At 37.2% G+C, this 17,020-nt stretch overlaps 2 protein-coding genes across 4 annotated transcripts in view; both read right to left on the bottom strand.

Annotated features, from left to right (window-relative positions):
• The window catches only part of map7d2b (MAP7 domain containing 2b), a 32,832-nt gene extending 19,849 nt beyond the window's left edge, over positions 1-12,983 (bottom strand). For 2 of the 3 annotated variants that reach the window (XM_065258280.2, XM_065258279.2), the window contains exon 1: positions 12,698-12,982. In XM_065258280.2, coding sequence (XP_065114352.1) covers positions 12,698-12,725 — 28 coding nt within the window. In that variant the 5' untranslated portion in view covers positions 12,726-12,982. Of the gene's footprint in view, positions 1-12,697 lie in introns of all 3 variants that reach the window. The other variant, XM_065258278.2, reaches the window with a different exon arrangement.
• A 726-nt stretch (positions 12,984-13,709) lies between these two features.
• On the bottom strand, positions 13,710-16,812 carry eif1axb (eukaryotic translation initiation factor 1A X-linked b). The gene is made up of 7 exons (XM_065258281.1): positions 16,635-16,812; positions 15,897-15,980; positions 15,660-15,763; positions 15,333-15,383; positions 15,096-15,177; positions 14,884-14,975; positions 13,710-14,572 (listed from the first exon to the last, which is right to left on the bottom strand). Exons 1-7 carry the CDS (start codon positions 16,648-16,650, stop codon positions 14,567-14,569), a joined length of 435 nt encoding a protein of 144 aa, XP_065114353.1. The 5' UTR covers positions 16,651-16,812; the 3' UTR covers positions 13,710-14,566.
• Between the last annotated feature and the right edge of the window lie 208 nt (positions 16,813-17,020).

The following is a 17,020-nucleotide window of genomic DNA, read 5'->3' on the forward strand; positions in this document are numbered from 1 at the left end:
GCATTTTTGACAATACAATTACAGACACTGCATTTCTAACCAAATTTGAAGTGCTATATCTCAGTTGCCCTCTGGGGTGCGTTTAAACTTTCACTGCAGGGTCACATTAAGTGCTCCTATCTATCACCATCCATATATCTCAGTTACCCTCTGGGGTGCGTTTAATATTTCACTACACAGCAGCATTTTAAAGTTATGGTCCCATAAACTTGGCCTTTTTGACAGTAAAGTTACAGACATTGCATAGTTTACCTGTTATATCTCAGTTGCCCTCTGGGGTGCGTTTAATTTTGCACTGCAGGGTCACAGTCAGTGCTCCTGTCTATCACCATACCAAAAACCAGACTTATTTTCAGCAGAATTTTAAAGTTATGGTCCCATAAACTTGGCATTTTTGATAATACAGTTACAAACACTGCATTTTAACCGGATTTGAGGTGCTATATCTCAGTTGCCCTCTGGGGTGCGTTTAATTGTGCACTGCAGAGTCACAGTCAGTGCTCCTGTCTATCACCATACCAAAAACCAGACTTATTTACAGCAGCATTTTATAGTTATGGTCCCATAAACATGGCATTTTTGACCATACAGTTACAGATACTGCATATTAAACCTGCTATATCTCAGTTGCCCTCTGGGGTGCGTTTATTATTGCACTGCAGGGTCACAGTCAGTGCTCCTGTCTATCACCATACCAAAAATCAGACTTATTTACAGCAGCGTTTAACAGTTATGGTCCCAGAAACGTGTCATTTTTTACAATACAGTTAGTAGACATTGCATATTTAACCATATTTGAGGTGCTATATCTCTGTTGCCCTCTGGGGTGCGTTTAATATTTCAATGCAGGGTCACACTCAGTGCTCCTGTCTATCACCATACCAAAAACCAGACTTATTTACAGCAGCATTTTATAGTTATGGTCCCATAAACATGGCATTTTTGACAATACAGTTAGTAGACATTGCATATTTAACCATATTTGAGGTGCTATATCTCTGTTGCCCTCTGGGGTGCGTTTAATATTTCAATGCAGGGTTACACTCAGTGCTCCTGTCTATCACCATACCAAAAACCAGACTTATTTACAGCAGAATTTTATAGTTATGGTCCCATAAACATGGCATTTTTGACAATACAGTTAATAGACATTGCATATTTAACCATGTTTGAGGTGCTATATCTCAGTTGCCCTCTGGGGTGCGTTTAATATTGCACTGCAGGGTCACAGTCAGTTCTCCTTTCTATCACTATACCAAAAATCAGACTTATTTACAGCAGCATTTTAAAGTTATGGTCCCAGAAACATGGTATTTTTGACAATACAGTTACAGATATTGCATATTTAACCTGCTATATCTCAGTTGCCCTCTGGGGTGCGTTTATTATTGCACTGCAGGGTCACAGTCAGTGCTCCTGTCTATCACCATACCAAAAACCAGACTTATTTACAGCAGCATTTTAAAGTTATGGTCCCAGAAACTTGCCATTTTTGACAAAACAGTTAGTAGACATTGCATATTTAACCATATTTGAGGTGCTATATCTCAGTTGTCCTCTGGGGTGCGTTTATTATTGCACTGCAGGGTCACAGTCAGTGCTCCTGTCTATCACCATACCAAAAACCAGACTTATTTACAGCAGCGTTTAACAGTTATGGTCCCAGAAACGTGTCATTTTTTACAATACAGTTAGTAGACATTGCATATTTAACCATATTTGAGGTGCTATATCTCTGTTGCCCTCTGGGGTGCGTTTAATATTTCAATGCAGGGTCACACTCAGTGCTCCTGTCTATCACCATACCAAAAACCAGACTTATTTACAGCAGCATTTTATAGTTATGGTCCATAAACATGGCATTTTTGACAATACAGTTAGTAGACATTGCATATTTAACCATATTTGAGGTGCTATATCTCTGTTGCCCTCTGGGGTGCGTTTAATATTTCAATGCAGGGTCACACTCAGTGCTCCTGTCTATCACCATACCAAAAACCAGACTTATTTACAGCAGAATTTTATAGTTATGGTCCCATAAACATGGCATTTTTGACAATACAGTTAATAGACATTGCATATTTAACCATGTTTGAGGTGCTATATCTCAGTTGCCCTCTGGGGTGCGTTTAATATTGCACTGCAGGGTCACAGTCAGTGCTCCTGTCTATCACTATACCAAAAATCAGACTTATTTACAGCAGCATTTTAAAGTTATGGTCCCAGAAACATGGTATTTTTGACAATACAGTTACAGATATTGCATATTTAACCTGCTATATCTCAGTTGCCCTCTGGGGTGCGTTTATTATTGCACTGCAGGGTCACAGTCAGTGCTCCTGTCTATCACCATACCAAAAACCAGACTTATTTACAGCAGCATTTTAAAGTTATGGTCCCAGAAACTTGCCATTTTTGACAAAACAGTTAGTAGACATTGCATATTTAACCATATTTGAGGTGCTATATCTCAGTTGCCCTCTGGGGTGCGTTTAATATTGCACTGCAGGGTCACAGTCAGTGCTCCTGTCTATCACTATACCAAAAATCAGACTTATTTACAGCAGCATTTTAAAGTTATGGTCCCAGAAACTTGCCATTTTTGACAAAACAGTTAGTAGACATTGCATATTTAACCTGCTATATTTCAGTTCTCCTCTGGGGTGCGTTTAATTTTGCAGTGCAGAGTCACAGTCAGTGCTTCTGTCTATCACCATACCAAAAACCAGACTTATTTACAGCAGCATTTTAAAGTTATGGTCCCAGAAACTTGCCATTTTTGACAAAACAGTTAGTAGACATTGCATATTTAACCATATTTGAGGTGCTATATCTCAGTTGCCCTCTGGGGTGCGTTTAATATTGCACTGCAGGGTCACAGTCAGTGCTCCTGTCTATCACTATACCAAAAATCAGACTTATTTACAGCAGCATTTTAAACTTAAGGTCCCATAAACATGGCATTTTTGACAATACAGTTACAGATATTGCATATTTAACCTGCTATATTTCAGTTCTCCTCTGGGGTGCGTTTAATTTTGCACTGCAGATTCACAGTCAGTGCTTCTGTCTATCACCATACCAAAAACCAGACTTATTTACAGCAGTATTTTAAAGTTATGGTCCCATAAACATGGCATTTTTGACAATACAGTTAGTAGACATTGCATATTTTACTATGTTTTAGGTGCTATATCTCAGTTGCCCTCTGGGGTGCGTTCAATATTGCACTGCAGGGTCACAGTCAGTGCTCCTGTCTATCATCATTCCAAAAATCAGACTTATTTACATCAGCATTTTAAAGTTATGGTCCCATAAACATGGCATTTTTGACAATACAGTTATTAGACATTGCATATTTAAAGATATTTGAAGTGCTATATCTCTGTTGCCCTCTGGGGTGCGTTCAATATTCCACTGCAGGGTCACAGTCAGTGCTCCTGTCTATCACTATACCAAAAATCAGACTTATTTACAGCAGCATTTTAACCTTATGGTCCCATAAACATGGCATTTTTGACAATACAGTTACAGATATTGCATATTTAACCTGCTATATTTCAGTTCTCCTCTGGGGTGCGTTTAATTTTGCACTGCAGATTCACAGTCAGTGCTTCTGTCTATCACCATACCAAAAACCAGACTTATTTACAGCAGTATTTTAAAGTTATGGTCCCATAAACATGGCATTTTTGACAATACAGTTATTAGACATTGCATATTTAAAGATATTTGAAGTGCTATATCTCTGTTGCCCTCTGGGGTGCGTTCAATATTCCACTGCAGGGTCACAGTCAGTGCTCCTGTCTATCATCATACCAAAAACCAGACTTATTTACAGCAGTATTTTAAAGTTATGGTCCCATAAACATGGCATTTTTGACAATACAGTTAGTAGACATTGCATATTTAACTATGTTTGAGGTGCTATATCTCAGTTGCCCTCTGGGGTGCGTTCAATATTGCACTGCAGGGTCACAGTCAGTGCTCCTGTCTATCATCATACCAAAAATCAGACATATTTACAGCAGCATTTTAAAGTTATGGTCCCATAAACATGGCATTTTTGACAATACAGTTATTAGACATTGCATATTTAAAGATATTTGAGGTGCTATATCTCTGTTGCCCTCTGGGGTGCGTTTAATATTGCACTGCAGGGTCACAGTCAGTGCTCCTGTATATCACTATACCAACAATCAGACTTATTTACAGCAGCATTTTAAACTTATGGTCCCATAAACATGGCATTTTTGACAATACAGTTTCAGATATTGCATATTTAACCTGCTATATTTCAGTTCTCCTCTGGGGTGCGTTTAATTTTGCAGTGCAGAGTCACAGTCAGTGCTTCTGTCTATCACCATACCAAAAACCAGACTTATTTACAGCAGCATTTTAAAGTTATGGTCCCAGAAACTTGCCATTTTTGACAAAACAGTTAGTAGACATTGCATATTTAACCATATTTGAGGTGCTATATCTCAGTTGCCCTCTGGGGTGCGTTTAATATTGCACTGCAGGGTCACAGTCAGTGCTCCTGTCTATCACTATACCAAAAATCAGACTTATTTACAGCAGCATTTTAAACTTATGGTCCCATAAACATGGCATTTTTGACAATACAGTTACAGATATTGCATATTTAACCTGCTATATTTCAGTTCTCCTCTGGGGTGCGTTTAATTTTGCACTGCAGATTCACAGTCAGTGCTTCTGTCTATCACCATACCAAAAACCAGACTTATTTACAGCAGCATTTTAAAGTTATGGTCCCATAAACATGGCATTTTTGACAATACAGTTAGTGGACATTGCATATTTTACTATGTTTGAGGTGCTATATCTCAGTTGCCCTCTGGGGTGCGTTCAATATTGCACTGCAGGGTCACAGTCAGTGCTCCTGTCTATCATCATACCAAAAATCAGACATATTTACAGCAGAATTTTAAAGTTATGGTCCCATAAACATGGCATTTTTGACAATACAGTTATTAGACATTGCATATTTAAAGATATTTGAAGTGCTATATCTCTGTTGCCCTCTGAGGTGCGTTCAATATTGCACTGCAGGGTCACAGTCAGTGCTCCTGTCTATCATCATACCAAAAACCAGACTTATTTACAGCAGTATTTTAAAGTTATGGTCCCATAAACATGGCATTTTTGACAATACAGTTATTAGACATTGCATATTTAAAGATATTTGAAGTGCTATATCTCTGTTGCCCTCTGGGGTGCGTTTATTATTGCACTGCAGGGTCACAGTCAGTGCTCCTGTCTATCACTATACCAACAATCAGACTTATTTACAGCAGCATTTTAAACTTATGGTCCCATAAACATGGCATTTTTGACAATACAGTTACAGATATTGCATATTTAACCTGCTATATTTCAGTTTTCCTCTGGGGTGCGTTTAATTTTGCACTGCAGAGTCACAGTCAGTGCTTCTGTCTATCACCATACCAAAAACCAGACTTATTTACAGCAGTATTTTAAAGTTATGGTCCCATAAACATGGCATTTTTGACAATACAGTTAGTAGACATTGCATATTTAACCATGTTTGAGGTGCTATATCTCAGTTGCCCTCTGGGGTGCGTTTATTATTGCACTGCAGGGTCACAGTCAGTGCTCCTGTCTATCACCATACCAAAAACCAGACTTATTTACAGCAGTATTTTAAAGTTATGGTCCCATAAACATGGCATTTTTGACAATACAGTTAGTAGACATTGCATATTTAACCATGTTTGAGGTGCTATATCTCAGTTGCCCTCTGGGGTGCGTTCAATATTGCACTGCAGGGTTACAGTCAGTGCTCCTGTCTATCATCATACCAAAAATCAGACTTATTTACAGCAGCATTTTAAAGTTATGGTCCCATAAACATGGCATTTTTGACCATAAAGTTAATAGACATTGCATATATAACCATGTTTGAGGTGCTATATCTCAGTTGCCCTCTGGGGTGCGTTTAATTTTGCACTGCAGGGTCACATTCAGTGCTCCTATCTATCACCATACCAAACAGCAGAAATATTTACAGCAGAATTTTTAAGTTATAGTCCTATAAACTTGGCATTTTTGACAATACAGTTAAAGAATTTGCATTTTTAACACAAATGCCAAGTTTCTGGGACCATAACTTTAAAATGCTGCTGTAAATAAGTCAGATTTTTCGTATGGAGATAGACAGGAGCACTGGCTGTGACCCTGCAGTGCAATATTAAACGCACCCCAGAGGGCAACTGAGATATAGCACCTCAAACATGGTTAAATATGCAATGTCTATTAACTGTATTGTCAAAAATGCCATGTTTATGGGACCATAACTTTAAATTGCTGCTGTAAATAAGTCTGATTTTTGGTATGGTGATAGACAGGAGCACTGACTGTGACCCTGCAGTGCAATAATTAACGCACCCCAGAGGGCAAATGAGATATAGCAGGTTAAATATGCAATATCTGTAACTTTATTGTCAAAAATGCCAAGTTTATGGGACCACAACTTTAAAATGCTGCTGAATATAAGTCTGGTTTTCGGTATGGTGATAGACAGGAGCACTGAGTGTGACCCTGCATTGAAATATTAAACGCACCCCAGAGGGCAACAGAGATATAGCACCTTAAATATGGTTAAATATGCAATGTCTACTAACTGTATTGTCAAAAATGGCAAGTTTCTGGGACCATAACTTTAAAATGCTGCGTAAATAAGTCTGGTTTTTGGTATGGTGATAGACAGGGACACTGACTGTGACCCTGCATTAAAATATTAAACGCACCCCAGAGGGCAACAGAGATATAGCACCTCAAATATGGTTAAATATGCAATGTCTACTAACTGTATTGTAAAAAATGACACGTTTCTGGGACCATAACTGTTAAACGCTGCTGTAAATAAGTCTGGTTTTTGGTATGGTGATAGACAGGAGCACTGACTGTGACCCTGCAGTGCAATAATAAACGCACCCCAGAGGGCAACAGAGATATAGCACCTCAAATATGGTTAAATATGCAATGTCTACTAACTGTATTGTAAAAAATGACACGTTTCTGGGACCATAACTGTTAAACGCTGCTGTAAATAAGTCTGGTTTTTGGTATGGTGATAGACAGGAGCACTGACTGTGACCCTGCAGTGCAATAATAAACGCACCCCAGAGGGCAAATGAGATATAGCAGGTTAAATATGCAATATCTGTAACTTTATTGTCAAAAATGCCAAGTTTATGGGACCACAACTTTAAAATGTTGCTTAATATAAGACTGATTTTTTACATGGTGATAGACAAGGGCACTGAGTGTGACCCTGCATTGAAATTTTAAACGCACCCCAGAGGGCAACAGAGATATAGCACCTCAAATATTGTTAAATATGCAATGTCTACTAACTGTATTGTCAAAAATGGCAAGTTTCTGGGACCATACCTTTAAAATGCTGCTGTAAATAAGTCTGGTTTTTGGTATGGTGATAGACAGGGGAACTGACTGTTACCCTGCAGTGCAATATTAAACGCACCCCAGAGGGCAACTGAGATATAGCAGGTTAAATATACAATATCTGTAAATGTATTGTCAAAAATGCCATGTTTATGGGACCATAAGTTTAAAATGCTGCTGTAAATAAGTCTGATTTTTGGTATGGTGATAGACAGGAGCACTGACTGTGACCCTGCAATGCAATATTAAACGCACCCCAGAGGGCAACAGAGATATAGCACCTCAAACATGGTTAAATATGCAATGTCTATTAACTGTATTGTCAAAAATTCCATGTTTATGGGACCATAACTATAAAATGCTGCTGTAAATAAGTCTGGTTTTTGGTATGGTGATAGAAATGAGCACTGAGTGTGACCCTGCATTGAAATATTAAACGCACCCCAGAGGGCAACAGAGATATAGCACCTCAAATATGGTTAAATATGCAATGTCTACTAACTGTATTGTCAAAAATGGCAAGTTTCTGGGACCATAACTTTAAAATGCTGCCGTAAATAAGTCTGGTTTTTGGTATGGTGATAGACGGGGACACTGACTGTGACCCTGCATTAAAATATTAAACGCACCCCAGAGGGCAACAGAGATATAGCACCTCAAATATGGTTAAATATGCAATGTCTACTAACTGTATTGTAAAAAATGACACGTTTCTGGGACCATAACTGTTAAACGCTGCTGTAAATAAGTCTGGTTTTTGGTATGGTGATAGACAGGAGCACTGACTGTGACCCTGCAGTGCAATAATAAACGCACCCCAGAGGGCAACTGAGATATAGCAGGTTTAATATGCAATATCTGTAACTGTATTGTCAAAAATGCCAAGTTTATGGGACCACAACTTTAAAATGCTGCTGAATATAAGTCTGATTTTTTTACATGGTGATAGACAAGGGCACTGAGTGTGACCCTGCATTGAAATTTTAAACGCACCCCAGAGGGTAACAGAGATATAGCACCTCAAATATTGTTAAATATGCAATGTCTACTAACTGTATTGTCAAAAATGGCAAGTTTCTGGGACCATACCTTTAAAATGCTGCTGTAAATAAGTCTGGTTTTTGGTATGGTGATAGACAGGGGAACTGACTGTTACCCTGCAGTGCAATATTAAACGCACCCCAGAGGGCAACTGAGATATAGCAGGTTAAATATACAATATCTGTAACTGTATTGTCAAAAATGCCATGTTTATGGGACCATAAGTTTAAAATGCTGCTGTAAATAAGTCTGAATTTTGGTATGGTGATAGAAAGGAGCACTGACTGTGACCCTGCAATGCAATATTAAACGCACCCCAGAGGGCAACTGAGATATAGCACCTCAAACATGGTTAAATATGCAATGTCTATTAACTGTATTGTCAAAAATTCCATGTTTATGGGACCATAACTATAAAATGCTGCTGTAAATAAGTCTGGTTTTTGGTATGGTGATAGAAAGGAGCACTGAGTGTGACCCTGCATTGAAATATTAAACGCACCCCAGAGGGCAACAGAGATATAGCACCTCAAATATTGTTAAATATGCAATGTCTACTAACTGTATTGTCAAAAATGGCAAGTTTCTGGGACCATACCTTTAAAATGCTGCTGTAAATAAGTCTGGTTTTTGGTATGGTGATAGACAGGGGAACTGACTGTTACCCTGCAGTGCAATATTAAACGCACCCCAGAGGGCAACTGAGATATAGCAGGTTAAATATACAATATCTGTAACTGTATTGTCAAAAATGCCATGTTTATGGGACCATAAGTTTAAAATGCTGCTGTAAATAAGTCTGAATTTTGGTATGGTGATAGACAGGAGCACTGACTGTGACCCTGCAATGCAATATTAAACGCACCCCAGAGGGCAACTGAGATATAGCACCTCAAACATGGTTAAATATGCAATGTCTATTAACTGTATTGTCAAAAATTCCATGTTTATGGTACCATAACTATAAAATGCTGCTGTAAATAAGTCTGGTTTTTGGTATGGTGATAGAAAGGAGCACTGAGTGTGACCCTGCATTGAAATATTAAACGCACCCCAGAGGGCAACAGAGATATAGCACCTCAAATATGGTTAAATATGCAATGTCTACTAACTGTATTGTAAAAAATGACACGTTTCTGGGACCATAACTGTTAAACGCTGCTGTAAATAAGTCTGGTTTTTGGTATGGTGATAGACAGGAGCACTGACTGTGACCCTGCAGTGCAATAATAAACGCACCCCAGAGGGCAACAGAGATATAGCACCTCAAATATGGTTAAATATGCAATGTCTACTAACTGTATTGTAAAAAATGACACGTTTCTGGGACCATAACTGTTAAACGCTGCTGTAAATAAGTCTGGTTTTTGGTATGGTGATAGACAGGAGCACTGACTGTGACCCTGCAGTGCAATAATAAACGCACCCCAGAGGGCAACTGAGATATAGCAGGTTTAATATGCAATATCTGTAACTGTATTGTCAAAAATGCCATGTTTATGGGACCATAACTATAAAATGCTGCTGTAAATAAGTCTGGTTTTTGGTATGGTGATAGACAGGAGCACTGACTGTGACTCTGCAGTGCACAATTAAACGCACCCCAGAGGGCAACTGAGATATAGCACCTCAAACATGGTTAAATATGCAATGTCTATTAACTGTATTGTCAAAAATTCCATGTTTATGGGACCATAACTATAAAATGCTGCTGTAAATAAGTCTGGTTTTTGGTATGGTGATAGAAATGAGCACTGAGTGTGACCCTGCATTGAAATATTAAACGCACCCCAGAGGGCAACTGAGATATAACAGGTAAACTATGCAATGTCTGTAACTTTACTGTCAAAAAGGCCAAGTTTATGGGACCATAACTTTAAAATGCTGCTGTGTAGTGAAATATTAAACGCACCCCAGAGGGAAACTGAGATATATGGATGGTGATAGATAGGAGCACTTACTGTGACCCTGCAGTGAAAGTTTAAACGCACCCCAGAGGGCAACTGAGATATAGCACTTCAAATTTGGTTAGAAATGCAGTGTCTGTAATTGTATTGTCAAAAATGCCAAGTTTATGGGATCATAAGTTTAGAATGCTTCTGTAAGTAAGTCTGCTTTTTTCATGAGGATAGACAAGAGCAATGAGTGTGACCCTGCAGTGAAAGTTTAAACGCACCCCAAAAAGCAGCTCAGATATAGTGCCTACAACTGAGCTGACAATGCAATTGGTCTTTAAAATGATTTGAGAGTGTTATGTAATAAGGAATAATTTGTATAATAAATGGACATTGAATTTGTTGTTTTGTCATTATATCTTGTAAAGTGTAAACAGCTACAATAAGAATCAGAACCAGAATCAAAATTAGCTTTATTTGCGAATTGTGCACACATGCACAAGAAATTAATTTTAGTTTGGTACTTACAGACATACAGTATACATAAACAGCAAAAAGCGACATTTAATGTAAAATTGAAAATTAAAACAAATAACATAGATAAGAAGCAAGTGAGAGAGTTATTTACAAATATCTACAAGTACTGTATATAAAAATGCATATAATGTACATTGCACAAATGTATTTACACAGTTAAGCCTGTTAAACCCTAGTGTGGGATATTGCAATATGCAATACTGCACTTTAAAACTGCAAGGTCGGAGCAAATATGCTACTGTGTAACTGCTTAAGGTGAAGATGTCTTGTGGGACGAATTTTCTGGCACAGTAAATTTGAGAATGGTGAGAGGGAGTGAAAGGGGCTCTTCAAGAAATCTTCTCTCATGTCCACAGTTTGAAGCAGCCAGCCTCTCTTCTGTATGTAGATTCATCATTTCTAGAGTCATCTGCAAACTTCAAACAAACACACACACTCGCGCGCACATAAACACACACACACACACACACACACACACACACACACACACACACACACACACACACACACACACACACACACACACACACACACACACACACACACACACACACACACACACACACACTCGCAAGCACACACGCACCCGCGCGCGCGCACACACACACACACACACACTCGCGCTTGAGCGCGCACACACACGCAAGCACGCATCCGCACGCGCGCGCACACACACACACACACACACACACACACACACACACACACACACTTACACACACACACACACACACGCAAGCAGGCACGCACCCACACAAACATCACAAAGACATATAAATCGGGATCATTCATAAATGCAATCCAAAGATGACACGTTTAACAATTTAATTTTACATTAACATATTTCGTGTATCTTTACATTCTGACACTCAGTTTACTTTCATAACTCTGTTATTCTGTTTATTTGCAAATGTATATTACTCTCACAGTAACAAAATAAACATAATCACTCAAAACAGCACGAATAAGAGATAATGCGCTACGGTCCCTAAGCTGTGCGTGAAAAAGAAACTGCTAACGCGGAAGTGTCGCGTCTTTTAAGGTGGAACGAAAAGCGTCAATAAGAAGCTGCGAATAAGAAGCTAGATTAAGCCTCGTGTCAGTTCAGCACAAAGCTACATCAAAGGCATTTTTATTGTAGCCAACAGCATTATGCTTTGCTTCAACTCAACCACATACAAATATATTGGAAAAATATCTATATTTATACCTAACAGAAGGCTATGTATGGAAACATATCTTAATAAATTATCTTTGATATCATAAAGCAATGTAAATAATGGTAGCAAACACCATGTCTGACTACAAATAAGACTAAAGCATATATTAATTCTAACAACACCTCGAATATAAGCTACTAATACAGAAAAAAACATAATAACCAAACATTAAATAAGTAACTTTATTTAATGGTTCTTAAAACACGTATTTTCTAAAGAAAACTGTTAGAAAAGACCAATTTTTCAGTCAAGAAAGCTTGGCATCAGTACAGCTTGTTGTCTGTGGCACGGTAAATATAGTAGCCTATAGCTTACTGTAATGTTGAAATTAAGAGATTTTAAAAAATGTCATGAAAAACATGTCGATTCAAAAAACTATAATTTCCCTTTTAAAGGTGCAGTTTTGGTCACCTGCATAGGCCAGTGTTGGTTACCCCTCCTCCTTGCACCTCAGCACTCAGTTTCCATGACAACGTTATAAGATGCTCGCCTTTTATATTTTTCAAGCCTGGGATTTCTGTGAGAATTTAAAAAAAGAAACACGACAAAACCTACCAGTCTGGTTCTCCACAATTGCTGCCATCCCCAATTCCGTCACGAACGTTTTCCAAAGATCAGTGTCCAGGTAACATTCCGACTCCACAAGAAACAGGTCGATTAAATAGTATCGCACACCGATTTATTTTTAAAATAAACCTCGGTTCGCCTTAAACGTAGATTTATCTCATCCGAACATCACCATTTTGTTTTAAGACATACCAACAGTGAGGGCAGAATCCAAAGAGCGCGAGGTTCTAATAAATCATTACACGCTCCACCAATCGCTACGTGCAAAGCGCGCGCGCCCAACAGCAGTGCATTACGTCATTCTGTATACAGTTCTATAAATGGAAACAGGACGGCTATGCACGTGATACAATTTTCTGATTTACACGTATTTGACATTTAAATTAATACTGACAGGTGGCTGCATGTCAACACAAAGAAACAAATCAGGATGTCATTTCTTCATTAGCATAACAATGTAGGCACTGTCCTATAATTAACCTGTTAAGCAGTACATTGTTATTGTGTTCTGTATCGTATACATATTATGGTCTGCAAAATAATCTAAACAAAACAGCCGGAATCAGTAACTCCTCATGCACTGTGCAAAATATTCCTGAAACTATTGCTTACTTGAGGTCACAGAAGTGTGTGATGTCATTTAAAAAAGCACACACAGCTATGCTTATTTAAATAAATACATAAATCAGATGCTTTTTAAAAGGATTCCAGGGCTCATGTTTAAACACAAATTTAAGATGACGTTATAAAGGGCAGGGAAATATGAGCCACCACATTATTCCCCCTAATCCTGTGTTAAAGCATGCAGACACATGAATGCTATATGCTGTCTTTGTTTTGCACAGTGCAACACACGTGATGGGTAGACAAACAGGCAGTGACTAATATCACAAAGCCAGTCACTAAACACATGCACACATTCACAGCAATTAAACTGCCTTTTTGCTTGTCAGACCAAATGTTAAGGTTTTAAATAATAACAATAAGCAGTAAAAACAACTTAGGACAACGACAGAAATTTAATGGTTTATAATACAAATATTTGAAATTGAAGTTTTAAATATTTGATTTTATTTCAAAATCACAAGTTTTCTGATCAAAAGCAGCAGAGGACATCATTAGCTCATCAAAACAATATATGAACAGGTTTTAACCAACAACTGCTATGCTTTCAAAAGGACCAATTAATCAAGAATACAACCTATAAACGCTCATAATTCTTGCATTAGTTTGCCTATTTTAATACAAAAATACTCTGGTACTCTGGTTATTTGATCATATCAGAAAGTAAAGTTTTATTTTTTATCTTACAAACATTGAGCAATGAAAAACGTTCATAAATTCTGCAGCCCTGAAAACTGATGAGTATTAATTTTTCTAAATAGGCAAAAACAAGAATAGGATTGATTAAAAAAAAAATAATTGTGAAACATGGAGCTAACCAGACACAGGCTTAAAGAACCATAAACGCATTGGCTAATGCATTTTTGTTGTGATCAGTAAATAATAAATTTCGGAAAAACATTCAAAAAGATGGACGCACTATAGATATCAGATTTATCATCCTACAGGGTTTTTAAACATTTCTGTTAGGATACAGACTGCAAGACCAAACATAAAATTGGTTATCTTTTTATTGCGAATCCAGAGATTCTGTACTTGTAGCTAAATTCCACTTGATGTGAAATCAATATAAATACATTAAAAGATAACAAAATGGATTGAAGGTGACAATGCAGTCAATTTGTGAATCACAGAAACTTAAAACTTGAGCCTCTGTGCACATGTTGTTAGAAAGGTGGCTTCGGGTATGTGAGGATTCTGTCGTAGACTGTGAAATGCTTACTTCACAGCTTCTTAGATCTAGAGAAAGGATGGACCATTGTTATGACAACAGATATCATCATTGCATTTACACTGTACACTTATGTCCCTCCTCCAACGTTAAGAAAGGGATTGTAAGGACAAAAATGTATAAATTTTCTTCAAGTTCTACAATATGCATCTTACCAAGACAAGTAAGCCATTAGGCAGATTTATTAGTAAAAAAAACACTTGAAAAAAAATGAAATAAAAAAACTTCTCATTAGACTTCCAGTAAAAAGGCAAAGAGTGTAAGGTTTTGTAATGTATTGGAGTTATTTTATCAACTAAGAAATTACACTCATACTTACATCATCAATGTCCTCATCATCATCGCCAATATCATCAAACTGAATCTCATCATCATCACCAGGCCCGAAGGTATCAGTCTCGTTGATTTTGGCTGTAAGGCACCAACAGTAAAAATTTAAAGTGACAGTGCATTTTTATTTCAGTGCGGCAAAAAAGACCCATATCTTTCAAGCTAGGTAATGTTTATCAGATAGGGATCAAATATACTGACCGTGTTCTGGAAGCTCTCCATAGGCCTTCAGACTTCGAGCTTCATCAGCATTATACTTCAAAATGACATCTGCTTTGTTATCCTGATAATACAGTTTAGAATTTATTCTAAATAAACATTTTTTTCAAACCAAAAGAATAAGGTTTTAAATGCCAAAAACACTGTAAACTTCATTTATAGGCAAACAACAATACGGAATAGATTTGTAATTTACTAAAAAATATTAAACAAACAAACCTGGTAATCCCTTAATCCAATGAGTATAATGTCTGATGTGTTAATCCAAACCTAATTTTACAAAGACAAAAAGTGTTGCAATAATTAGCTTTCTGCTTCTAACCAATACATTTGAAGACGGTCTGTCCCATGCAGAATAAACCTTTGCGCCGTCATACCTAACATTAATTTAATCAGTTAATTAGTTTCATCAGTTGTTATTGACTAATTGGTCTAAATCATTCTATCACTCCCCTAAAACCCACAATCCAGCCCATTCACATATTGATTACACAATGCTGAATCTGCATTCAGCTTGAGGCTTTACAGAATGGAGCTGTAAAGCACCTTTTTCCGGAGCTTTCCTCGAATGTGACAAAGCCGCTTGACTCCATCAAAGCACATGGCCTCCAATCTGCCATTCCCCAACATCTTAATGACCTGAGCATATTCTAGAAAATAGAACAAATTATATCATTAAAAGCTGAAATGTGTATTGGGTAGAGCAAGACCAAGTGTCTTGTTTGTCTTTACCCAATATATACACATTGAAAATGTAATACGAGTAGTAAAATAATGATGTACCCTGTCCATCCTCTTTGAAGACCAGCTCCCTCTTCTCGGATTCATTTTCATTTTTACCACGTCGCCTATTTTTACCTCCTTTACCTGTACAAGCAAGCACGAAAATTGGATAAGGTACTACACAATAATATTTTCATGGGATTAATCATAAAACAGGGCAATGATGACTATGGAAGATTAACATGCACAAAATCTAAAACAAAAAAAAAAAGGAATTAAACCATTGGTTAACCATTGTAACAGCAGTATATTTCCCTTAAAATGTATCATATGTGGCGATTCAAACAATTGGATTAGCCTGATACATTGTTGCCTAATGACTGAGCAACGTACGCATCAATCTGAGAACATTAACGTGATGACGTAAAGTATAACAACTTTATTTTGTGTAATATTAGTAGATATTCTGATTTAGGACAAAGATATTTAGTCCCTAAAAGGACTTTGCTTAAACATGTCTCTGAATGGTAAGTATATGGATTAAAAGTTAGACCTTTAACGAGCTATAATTCACTGTTAACCCTTCAATCAAAAAAAAAACTAACTGCGTAACACAGAATGCAGTTTGGGACAAAATCATTTTCTACGACGTTTATTTTTACTCATGGTGACAATTCGCGTTTATTTATCTGCCAAACGTCAAAATAAAATATTTAACATACATCCACCAGCACACTTTACCTTGTTTGCTAAATTGGAAGCTAACATCTCACACGAGTCTCATTAAAAACGCCTCACCTTTGTTTTTCGGCATATTTTTTACACCAGGTCGACAACTTTCTTATGATGTTTAGAAACGACAGCGATTTATAACAATATGTTAAATATTTTACTTAAACGAGCAGCTGCGAGGTGACCAATGCCGCTAGTCAGATAAGATGAGACTGACGCATGCGCAAGACGTCACAGTCAACAGAACAAAACTTTATTGACAACGGATACAAGATCAAACTACGGATTCGTTAAAAATTATTTATAAAATTAAACAGAATAGTATATAAATATTATATATTAATATTACATTTATATACATGCATATTTATATACAAACGTTATTACGTAGTATTTAAAAAAGTGAATTATATTAATATTTAACTATTAATGAGGTGAAACATATTAAAATG

This window comes from Paramisgurnus dabryanus, chromosome 22, assembly GCF_030506205.2.
Source record: "Paramisgurnus dabryanus chromosome 22, PD_genome_1.1, whole genome shotgun sequence".
In the NCBI taxonomy this organism is placed as follows: Eukaryota; Metazoa; Chordata; class Actinopteri; order Cypriniformes; family Cobitidae; genus Paramisgurnus; species Paramisgurnus dabryanus.